General features: G+C 34.1%; 1 protein-coding gene across 1 annotated transcript; it reads left to right on the top strand.

Annotated features, from left to right (window-relative positions):
• Positions 1 to 209: 209 nt before the first annotated feature.
• Positions 210 to 5,378, top strand: LOC145005441 (GDSL esterase/lipase At5g45960-like). Its single transcript, XM_078964523.1, has 5 exons — positions 210 to 480; positions 873 to 1,003; positions 2,965 to 3,204; positions 4,560 to 4,818; positions 5,079 to 5,378. Exons 1-5 carry the CDS (start codon positions 234 to 236, stop codon positions 5,267 to 5,269), a joined length of 1,068 nt encoding a protein of 355 aa, XP_078820649.1. The 5' UTR covers positions 210 to 233; the 3' UTR covers positions 5,270 to 5,378.
• Positions 5,379 to 12,542: the final 7,164 nt, after the last annotated feature.

Below are 12,542 nucleotides of genomic sequence, written 5' to 3'. Positions count from 1 at the left end.
AGAATGTGCATAAGATGACACATATTTTCAAATAGGTACACCAACAAAAACAATATTATGATCGGACTAAAATATCATATACAGATATTACATCTTAAAAAATTTAATTATTGTGGAGGAAAAATAAATATTTGTTTTTTTAAATCCAAAAGAAGTCACTCGGGTATGCCATGCATTTTGGATCGAACTCTATATATACATATTATTACATATCATAAAAATCGTGACTGAAAATGAGTTCCATAATCTCTCTTCTTGGGCTTCTACTCGTCATCAATATTCTATCTTTGCAATATTCTTATGCTCAGAAGAGCAAAATCTCTGCGGTTTTTGTATTTGGAGACTCGACTGTGGACCCTGGAAACAACAACTACATTTCCACCTACTCCAGAGGGAACTTCCCTCCTTATGGCAAAGATTTCGCCAATCATGAGCCCACCGGAAGGTTCAGCAATGGCCGACTTGTCACCGATTTTATAGGTAAATATCATGTACTCTACTTTAATTACTTGACTTTTCTTACGTCAAATATGACCCAAGTTAGATGCTCCCTTTTATAAAGTTATCAATATATAAACATATTATAAAGATCATGAATGTGTAATTATGAGTTCTCAAAAATACTAGCTTCATCGTCATCATCCATTCAAAATTCAACAGGATTACAAACTTGATAAATGAAGCGTAATCAAAAGATGAATTTTTACTGACATGGCACTAGCTATATGAATTGTTCGTTTAACACTGATAGGACAAGATTTGATTTTGAAGAATTCAGCAACACAGTGATTTGATTTTCTTAACGCTGAGTCCATTATCATTAATATTCATCTAATCAAATTCGGTTTTATATTCATTTGCATTCCATTCAGCTGAATTTTTGGGGGTTAAAAAGAATTTGCCTCCTTACTTGGATCCACGTTTAACCATTGAAGACCTCATGACTGGTGTTAGCTTTGCCTCTGCTGGTGCTGGTTTCGATCCCATTACCTCCCAACTTGGCGTAATCTCTCTCTCTCTCTCTCTCTCTCTCTCTCTCTCTCTCTCTCTATATATATATATATATATATATATATATATATATATATATATATATATATATATATATATATATATATATATATATATATATATGTTTGGGTACCTAAGCTTATATACCTTTAAGGATATATATATTAAAATTAAATAATTATTTAATTAAATAAAGATAGATTCTAAATGATTTTCATAATTATATATATATATATATATATATATATATATATATATATATATATATATATTAAATGATATCAATAATTATAATTGTCTTTTGTATGAAAAATTAATTAAATTTATGATTAATATCAATAATAATTTTTTTTTCAGAATAAATTCGCATCTAAGTTTATTATATATGAGTTTGTGTTTTGTTTATTAACTCACTCAGTTAAAATACAACCAAGTTGTATAGAATATGAAAAACAAAAATGTATTGTACTAGAATACATTTTAATTCTCCATGTTCAAGACAACTTTAATGTATTTTGACTGAGTAAATTTATTCTGATAGAATATTTTTCTTAATATTAGTGACAAATTTAATTATTTTCCTTAAAAATGAAATATAATTTTGGATATCATTATATATATATATATATATATATATATATATATATATATATACATATATATATATATATATATATATACATATATATATATATATATATATATATATATATATATGAAAATAATTTAATTTTTATCTTTATTTCATTAAATAATAATTTAGTTTTTACTAAATTTTTATTAGTGGATTGGAGCACACAATGTGGGAAACATTTGAATTTCTCTCTCTCTCTCTCTCTCTCTATATATATATATATATATATATATATATATATATATATATATATATATATATATATATATATATATATATATAAGAGAGAGAGAGAGGATATAGATTCGGTAAAACAAAAAAGTTTTGGTAGGAAGGTAAGAAGTTTTTTTTCTATATATTTTTTTGACGAACAAAATAAATGAATCACTAGATGATTCATTTGTAAGATGATTCACAAGAAAAAATTCCCAAAAAAACATCTTTATGATTCATTTTTAAGTAAATTAAGAAAAAATTCATTTTTATGATAATTTTAGTTAATAACAACAAAATCATTGTATAAATGAATCATTGAGATGTTTTTTTGAGAATTTTTCTTGTGAATCATCTTACAAATGAATCATCTAATGATTCATTTTGTTTGTTCGCGAAAAAAATATGTAGAAAAAAAACTTCTTACCTTCCTACTAAAAATTTTCTTATTATTTGATCTTGACTATATATATATATATATATATATATATATATATATATATATATATATATATATATATATATATATATATATATATATATATATATATATATATATAGGTTAGTGAATTGTCATGATGAATATTATCTTTCTATTCATATATGTTATGTCGATTTCTATGTGGGCGCAAAATTTATTTAATTTGTCCCCTGGATAAGACGTGCAGGACTAATTTTTCCATATATAAATTATTTTACAAGCATAACAATTTATATGCATGCAGTCGTGGGACGTTCAACATCAACTGTTTGTACTTGTTCTTGTATATCTCCAACTTATTGTGGTCCTAGAAATTAATGTATCTATACATGCAATCCAAATACTGAACATACATGTGTTTTTAAGTACCTTTATGTGGACTTTTGGTAGGATATTGTAGGGTCAGGTCGCCATGAGTTTAAAGAACATCACATGATTGCAACGAAGTTCGTACGTAGTATACACGCGTAAGATTTTTCTCAAATGTCAAGTAGGAGTACTTGTTGAAGCTAGTTTAGAAAGTGAAAGAACAGTATATTTGTCAGTCATTAGAATCGATGTTTAATTTGCACTATACTCATCGTTTTTGTGTTAATCAAAGCACAAACATGTGGTCGATTTGCAGAGAGCACTTACACAACCACAACAACTGGATTTATTCAGAGAATATAAACGAAAACTACAAGCGGCAATCGGAAAAGAAAGAACAGATGATCTGGTTAGGAATGCAGGGTACATAATTAGCTCGGGCACCAATGATTTCACCTTCAACTACTATGGACCTGTACTTGTTCGACGCTCAACTTATCCCAATATCGCAGATTATCAGAAATTTCAGTGGAATTTGATTGAACAATTCATGCAGGTTTTCCATCTTTCATCTTCCTTGTTACATGATAATTTTGATATTAATATCGTATGGACAGATCCAGGAAAATATCTAAATAAGCAAACTCAAAATTGTTATATTATATATAAACACATAAATCAAGTACAACAATAGTAAGCTATCATTTTTTTTACATTCGTTGTTGGGGAAAATGACTAAAACAACCTTCTATTTTCTATATATTTATTTACAAAACCAACATTAAACCCTCAAAAATTGGACATGCGTGACAAGTACCTAGGAATTTGTCAATAAATGAATGACAGATATTTTATTTGTTTTATATTTAACGCTTTTCTACATTCTGTTCAAAAGCGAAGGGTTAGTCATTAATGATACTAGACAATTTCATGTGATTGTCCCAACTACACGTTATAACTTAACCACATATCATGTGACGCCTTAATCTAGTTTGACACGTAGCTCTCATTGCTTTCCAATGAACATAAAACATAATCAAAGAAAAAGCAGTAGCGAAGATGTTTTTCCAATCGGGAAAATAATTAAAAGCCCAACAAGTTTCCAAACCGTTTAAAAAACCCTAATAATGTTTTGTCTGTTCAAAAAAACCCAACAAACTTAACATTTTATCTAAAAAGCCCAACTAAGTTACACTTTCTCGAAAGTCAAATAAGAGAAACAGATGACGTGACTTATTATCGTATCGGAAAAATGACTTGTTAGACCAACGAAGTTTGCAAAACGTTTAAAAAACTCCAATCATGTTTTGACTGTTCAAAAAAATCCAACGAACTTAAACAAAACAAAATTGAAATTTTCTGAACGGTTTGAAACTTTGTTGGATTTTTTAGACAAAATGTTAAGTTCGTTGGGTTTTTTTAAACAGACAACATAATTGGGGTTTTTTGAATGGTTTGGAAACTTCGTTCGACTTTTTAAATCACTTTCCCTATTCCAGTCATATAATCAATTATTCATTGTAGATGAATAATAATTTCAGTAGAAACCATCAGTAACCAACCAACGGTATTGCTTCAATAAGTTTGAAGTATATAACTTTATTTAAATCAATTAAAATCATGATAAAAGAGATTCAGCAACGACTTATACTATTAACGAGTTATGGAGGGACACGGCTTATCATATCATAAATGATATGTTGGGATAGGATGAAGAAGATAATCTATTATTTAATTAAACGATACATAGGGAGAGATTTTGTCTCCTTCACATCTTTATTATTTAATTTAACATATCTTTATTATATCATAAACCTTTTTTTTTCTGTCCTACATATATTACAGTTGAAGGACGACAACTTGGTGTGAATAGTTAGGATATAACTCGAATATAATGATTATGAATTACAGGATCTGTTGGATGAGGGTGCAATGAAGATAGGAGTGGTTGGTATACCCCCAATCGGATGTTTGCCTGCTATCATTACCATCAACTCAAAGAAACCTATCTCTAATCGTGAATGTATTGACAATCTTAATTCCCTTGCAAGAGATATTAATCAAATGCTAAAAACTAATCTTAAAGGCCTTCAAAGACCGGGCACCAAGATCGTGTATGCAGATATATACAACCCTCTCATCGATATGGTTAACCATAAGACTAAATATGGTAACTCCATCACTCTATATCTATTGGTTTTCATCAAAGGAACTGATTCGTACACAACAAAATTTCTCCATACATAACAATTTGTGCTTTAAATTGTTGTATTGTATAACTCTATTAAACATAAAATGTTGTCTACGGATAAAAACTGTTGTATACAAATCACTTATCTTTCATCAAAACTGATATCGATCATGCAATCAAACTATGATCGAGTCTTTTGTGTTTTAAGATAATGTTTTTTTTTCTTGTTCCCTTGATAGGTTTTGAAGAGGCTCATAGGGGTTGTTGTGGAACTGGTTTAATTGAAGCAGATTTTGGGTGCAACCCAACTTCTCCATTGTGTGATGATGTCTTAAAGTATGTATTTTGGGATGCATTCCATCCGTCCGAAAAGGGTTACCAGATTATCTTCAATTCCCTCAAATCTCTCATTAAAGATAACATTTCATGAGTTACATCCCATGATTATTGTACCTTTTTCCGTGTTTTGTTAAATTTTTTACCATTTGTAACACACTGTTGTCAATAATCTCAAATAAAAGTATAATGTTTCTTTAGAATTTCAAAAAACTAAATATACATATAGATTACCAGTTGATATATAAAGATAACTCCTCACTGGAAAAACTTAAAAAACAATCCACAATCTAGCCAAGTAGAGCCTGAAACAAACCAATGCAGAAACCAAACAACTAAAATATTGACAACTGAAACCTCGACCATAATGCAAAATATTATGTTATAATTTTGGAGTCTTAAGAATATCAATATAATTGAATATTTCTTGGATCGTGATTTTAATCACTTTTCAAAATCTATAATTTCGACCTTATAGTCTGGTGTATCACAAAATCAAATTTGGAATAATCCAAATAACTTCAATTTAGAAGTCAGACTACTTCTAAATCAGAACCACAAAATACCTTGTTGTTTTTGTGTTCTTGAGAGATAGAACAAATCAATATATGATTTTTGTGTATGTAAGTTCCAACCCTTTTTCCAGAACCATAGAAATGTTCTTATACTAGAGGGAAAAGTAGTTAAAAGGAAGTTGCCTCCTTTTGGCGTAAAAAATCTTTGGTTATTAAGACATAACCAATTCATAACATGATCATGATATCACTAAAGATTTTGGGGGGAAAGTGCAGGGCAAGAACCCATTGGACCCCGCTAGGGGCGCTGCACCTAAACCTCGCCAAGGGGATGCAGTCCCTTGGAACCCTACACCCAGGGGCATTGCCCCTGGACCCCAGTATTCCCGAGTTTACATTTATCACTCCGAGTGTGCACCTGACACCTCCTAACTCGGTTAGCAAACAGAGCTCGACCTATCTCATTATTAATAATAATTACACCAAAATATGTTGATAACACTAAAATCACCAACATATTATTACTATTATTGCATATAGTTGTGTATAGTCCCTTTTGTATTTTGTATAACTCGGCCCTTTAGCCTGAGCTTGTGTAGTCTTTTGTAGTGTAATTATATGCCATCATTAGGGATAATTGATCATTGCGATTGAATCCAATTACATGGTATCAGAGCCAATTTTGGCCTAATCCTAGTCTCTTCTTCACACACCTCCTCCCGTCTCGATCCTATTCTCTTCATCGATCATCCTCTTACCTACATTTCATAGCTAATACACCGCCTCATATAGATTTCGATATCATAAACATCAAGACCTTCTTTCCCCTAACTCGCGTAGCATCCTTTTATGCCTAGAAATGTTTGTCTTATTAGTACAATTTAATTTTCAATAATAATAAATAAATAATATTAAAAATAATGTAGAAGAAATAAATTTTATAGAGAATATTTGAATTACTACCTAAATATATTTAATTTCCGTTAAAAGTGAACAATTGGCGACATTTATGATTGACCTTGTTGTTAACTAATTTAACTTGGTTAGGAGCGAAAATGTAAAAGTTTTGGTGGAGGAGGGGTCATTTGTGAAAATATGTCAACTACTATTAAGTTTCTAATCAATTGGTGACCAAAGTGAGAAAAAGGAACTTACATAACAAGAAACGACACCTTTAGCGATGTCGCTTTAGTAACGACAACATCTTAGCGAAGACATCAGATGAGACGTGCCTTTTTGTCACCGCTAAAAGTGTTGTTCGTTGCTAATGCCTTCCACAGGTGATATGTGTGTCCATAGGAAATTGGATCGTGGCCATATGTTTGTACAATGATCCAACGACTAGGGTTTATTCTCGCGGGAAGCAATAGCGATGATGTTAATCTTGACAACATGTCGCCCTTAATGTTATTGATTTATGTGACCTACGACAGAAGAAATCTTGGTCCTATGTTTTTCACTGATCCAACAACTTATAGTCATGAAGAAAAGACACATCAATTTCCCTCCAAGGTTCGTCACTATTTTCCTGGTGTCGCCGCTAAAGGTGTCGCCGTAAAAGGGTAACCCATTTTGCTATTTCCTTCGTCCCAGAACTGGTCCCCAACGTTGCTGTTTTTCCTAAACTTTTCTGTAACGTCTCAAAATCAGAACAAATTTAATTTTTTTTTTCAAAACAACCCATTTACTAAAAAGAAGTGTTTACAAAACCATTGTTTTTAAAATGTTATTTAAAATCATAGTTGCCCAAGATCCAATCAACATAAAAACAAGGATGTGTACAGTCACGCCTTTACCTTGCCACGGTCCTCGGAAGTACCTGAAACGAAACTAAAATTATAAGCCAACGCTTAGTGAGTTCCCCCCAAAGTATCACCACATAAACATAGTAAAGAATAACATACATACAAAGCCTTCAGCATGACAGGACTGCCTCATTGGGCCTTCAGCCTATCTGGACCGCTCTCCATGCCTTTGGCCTGACTAGTCCGGATCGCAGGCCTTTAGTCTATCCGAACAACACTAGGTATCTTGGTAGTCAGCACAAAGCAGGACCACCTCAATCCAATATATCATCACATATCAACATATACCATAATAATCAATAGCTAGCATGTACAAGTATTCATACATATCTAATAGATCACCACAACATAGTACCATCCTATATACCGGGATATAGATCTAACAGATAACTACAACATAGCAACATACGGTAAACTAGAATATCAATCCAATAGGCCGACTTTGGTGCCTTTAACCTGTAAATACAGTGAGGAAAATTCACCTCACAATATGACGAATAGTTGATCCATACTCTGCTCCCAAATATCGGCTAAACCCAAATCCTAAATATTAAAACATTACCCATTCTAGATTAATATATTTCCCCAAAATACCCTTGGACAAAACTGGTCAAAATCAATAAGTCAACCGGGTCAACACAGTCAAGTCAACTCAAGCTTCGTATATGGGTCGTACTCGAGGTTCGAGGCATCAGGGGCAAAACTGCATACACACATGGTACCCTTCGGCACGCCTAACATACGCAGTAGCTTTCCCTCTTAATCAATTTAGATCTTAATACTTCAACTTAACACATCCAAATGCAAATCCAAGTCATAAATAACATTTTTGACCATAAAGTTTCCAACTTTATGGTCTTTCATGGCTAAAAAGGTCTTAAGATCAAAAACCTCAGCCACTTAACCCATTAAGACCTCAAAACACATGCATGGAAGGAAAGATATGATCAAGACTACATTATTACGCTTATAAACACCTCAACGTGACTGAAAGGACAGCTTAAAGGGGTTAGAATAGCTCATACTCCAAATACCCAAATAATGGGACCAAAATGACCCAAACTCCATGGCTAAATTTGATCTATGATAGAATCATCAAGTTCATAACTTTATACCTCAAAATGGATCTTAAAGGTGAGGTGTTCCTAGATCTAGAAGACCTTCACCTCCCTAGATGATTCTTTTTCTTCACCTTGCTTCAAAAGCACCAAACACACACACACACACACACACACTTCACAAAGGATTAGGGTTTCAAAGAACAAAGTGAAGGTTGGAGGTTGAAGGGGGAATGAGGAATGGAGAGTTAATGATGCTTAGATATGGACCAACCCTAAAAATTAGGGTTTGAGGTTTCGTGATGTATGCCCTGCATAGGTAGTGTACGTCCAACATACTAGGGTCCGCCTTAATACACTAAGCGTACACATCATACACCCATCATACTACCCCTTTTCTAAAATTACCAAAATGGCACTATTGGCCTTTTACATTCTTTCTTTTTATCAAGGACTAAAATGTTATACTTATCCATACATACGGAAAAATTTGAAATTACCTCAACATTGGGACGTTACAATTCTCCCTTACTTGAACTAGACTTCATCCTCGAAGTCATCTTATGCGAATAACTCAAGGTAATGATCCCCGGAGGTACGCTTAGCGTACGCGAAGCCTCGCATTGACCACTATCGGGGTGGTTGACCGTGTAGGTGGGATGTACTCCCACTTACATGGGGAGTAACCTCGCAACCCCAAATCTTCATTAAATGCTTAATGGCTTAAGCACATCATACCATATTTCAGATCCACGACTAAAACACACCCTAGAGTCATAAAGTTTCCAACTTTATGACTTTACACGCTTAATAAGGGCTTAACACTAGGTCTTAATCTAGTAAGACCTCCTACAAGATGCATGGCGCAAAACTGACCAAAATGGACTCTATTTTTATGGCGAAGGACCCTTCCTAGGGTCTGAAAGGACAAGTCAAAACATCCAGAGCATGCCATGCTCAAGATGATACTTTTAGGACCAAAAAGATGACAAAAAACACCCATAACTAGATCTACAGACAACGGTGCAAGCTTTATACCTTGAAAGGCTTGCAAATGAAAGATAAATCCCATATATAAGGTGCTTCTTTCTCCAAGTTCAGCTTGATCCTCTTCCTTCCTCTTCAACTCACATAAACACACGCTTTAATGCTTGAAATGTCCTCACAATGTACTTCTAGGGTTTCACATCACGAAGAAAGGGCAGAGGTTGGTTAGGTGAAGAGAAATGAGGCCATAAATATGCTTAAATAGCACCCAAACCCTAAAAATTAGGGTTTCCATCTTCCTTTAGTATGCCCCCCGTACATGAGTGTACGCCTAACATAGTAGGATGCGCCATAGTACGGTCAACGTACACACATGTGTGTTTAGCGTACTCCTCCTACCCAAATTACAATCATGCCGCTAGGGCTCCAATGTGCAATTCCTTCGACTTAGGTACCAAAACGCAATATAATAACTTAAAGGGATAAATTTAGAAATACCTTAACACTGGGATGTTATAGTTCTCCCCCACTTGAACTAGATTTTGTCCTCAAACTCTGTTGTGGTGAACAAATCATGATAACGCTCGCGTATCTTAGCCTCCAGCTCCCAGGTGCACTTGGAGCCTCTCTGGTGTTGCCATCCTATCTTTACCAAAGGTACTTCTTGCTACTCAAAACCTTCACTATCCTTTCCAGGATAGCCACTGGCCTTTGAACATTGTTCAGGCGCTCATCGACTTGAATATCATCCAAGGAAATCATTGTATCATCATCTGATATGCACTTTCGTCGATGCATGACCTGGAAAGTATTGTGAATCTGATTGATCTCCTTAGGAACATCCAATCTGTAATCAACTATGCCAACCCTGGAAATCACCCGAAAAGTCCCACTATATCGGAGGCCCAACTTCCCCCTCTTCCTAATGTGTATTACACCCTTCCAAGGTGAGACCTTCAATAATACCAAAAACCATGAAACCAACAACTGTAAGCCAAAGCTTAGTGAGTTCCCCCAAAATACCCCATACAATAACACATATATAGTGCATGCACCCCGTGCCCAAAGCATAAGACTAAATTACCGCCAAGCGCACAACATGAGATTGGATTGCCCTTCCCCGGCCCACAGCCCATGTTTGGCTTGCTCCCGACCCCACAACATAAGACTGGATTTCGCTCCCCAGTTCTCAGCTTATGATTTGCTTGCTATCGATCCCACATCATAAGACTTGAATGCCCTTCTTAGGCCTCAACTTGTGACTAGCTTGCTATCGGATTTGTTGGCGTACAGCACAAAGCAGTACTACCCCAATCCAACCTCACTATATCGATACACGCAAACGGATAAACAATAACCAACAATACAGGTAATCATACATATCTACCAATCTAACAGACCATTATAGCATATCAACATCCTATACACAAGAATACATAACATAATGTAGTGGACCGACATTGGTGTCTTCCATCCATGAGTACAGTGAGGAAAACTCACCTTATTCCGTTGAAAAGATGGAACACGCGGCCAAGTTGACGATATCCAGTTCCTCACATTAAATTCATAATAAAACACTAATTAATAATTAAGGTAATAATTAAACCTCAGAGAGTCTTGTTTAATAGCTAATCCTCCTTGAGAAAAAGACCATTTTGCCTTCCCATATTAACTCCTAACATGGTTAACCAAAAGTTAAACCGGTCAAAAAGTCACTGGTTAACACTCAGTTGACTTACGCCTTGCATAACTAATCTATGCCTAGCATAGAGCTATGTCATTGGAATAGAGGCTACTCCCTACGTAGAGTCCCTAATCCAAAAAAACTTATATTAAGCTCTTAATATAGCAAGCCAAACTCTTAAACTCTCAGATATGATCTGAATGAAGGTTTAATGGATAAAGTCTCTGACTTTATCCATTTTCATGTCCAATATGAAAATAAAACCAAACTCTAAGTCTAAGATGACACTTTTTCTCAAGAACTCATGCACAGATGGATGAGAGTGCCCAAGCTCTCATTTTTAGGAATCTATAACCTCAAAACATCAGAAGGGGGAATTCAAATTGTCTGGATGAACCCATAATCACAAGGACCAAGGTTAAGCGACAAAAGCATAAAAACCCATGAGCTAATTTCTAATTCCCGGTTCCCTAGTACGCATTTAATTTAATTTTTTATTTATTTTGAGAGAAGGACTTGATGAGTTGGTAGCCCAAACTCGTCGAGTAGAAGGAAAACTATGTGTGGAGTTTAAGTTGTCTACTCGGCGAGTTAATTCCATGACTTGGCGAGTATCTCAGTCAGGGTGAAACCCTAATTTTAGGGTTTTGCACCCTATTTAAACACTAGAATCCCCACCCCCTTAGCCTAATTTGCAACCTCCTTGTCCTAAACCCTCAGCTACGAAACCCTAGAGTGCTTTTTGTGTGTGTGTGTGAGCCACTTTTGAGTGTTATTTGTGCCTTTTGAAGCTTGTGGAAGAAGAAGAAGCTTGGTTTTAGGTATTTCAGTTAGCAAAGGGAATGGCTCCGGATGATCGCATGGCACACACCACAGTTTTCTAGCCTAGGAGATTTACTCTGGTATTTAATATGAGATTTTGATATGTTGATAGATATTATGATATTTGAGATACATGGTTTATGATTTTATATTATGGTGATGATATTTATGGTTTTAATAATGATTTAAAAACAAAATTTTTGGACCGTATTTTTGGGATGTTTCAAGTTGGTATCAGAGCATTGGCTTGAGGGATTCAAACACACTTTCGAGTCTGTCTGAACTCAAACTAAGGAATTGTATAGAATTTTAAAAAGAAAAAAAAATGATTTTTATAAAAGGATTTTTGAGAAGAGAAAAGAATTTTAGAAATAGTAAAAAGAAAAGGGTTTTAACAAGAGAAAAGGGTGTGGTGCATGCAATCAACTGAGCTCAAGTACATAGTCCCAAATTACCTATACAAGTTTATGTTATGATATGTTTATTAACTTTATAA

The sequence above is a fragment of the Lactuca saligna genome, chromosome 7 (assembly GCF_052625555.1).
Source record: "Lactuca saligna cultivar CGN05327 chromosome 7, ASM5262555v1, whole genome shotgun sequence".
Taxonomy (NCBI): domain Eukaryota; kingdom Viridiplantae; phylum Streptophyta; class Magnoliopsida; order Asterales; family Asteraceae; genus Lactuca; species Lactuca saligna.
This window is presented reverse-complemented; position numbering and strand designations above follow the sequence as displayed.

Coding starts and splice junctions, on each gene's coding strand:
- LOC145005441 (XM_078964523.1), top strand. CDS start 234: ATGAGTTCCATAATCTCTCTTCTTGGGCTTCTACTCGTCATCAATATT. Junction 481..872: donor ACTTGTCACCGATTTTATAG/GTAAATATCATG, acceptor CATTCCATTCAG/CTGAATTTTTGGGGGTTAAA. Junction 1,004..2,964: donor CCATTACCTCCCAACTTGGC/GTAATCTCTCTC, acceptor GTCGATTTGCAG/AGAGCACTTACACAACCACA.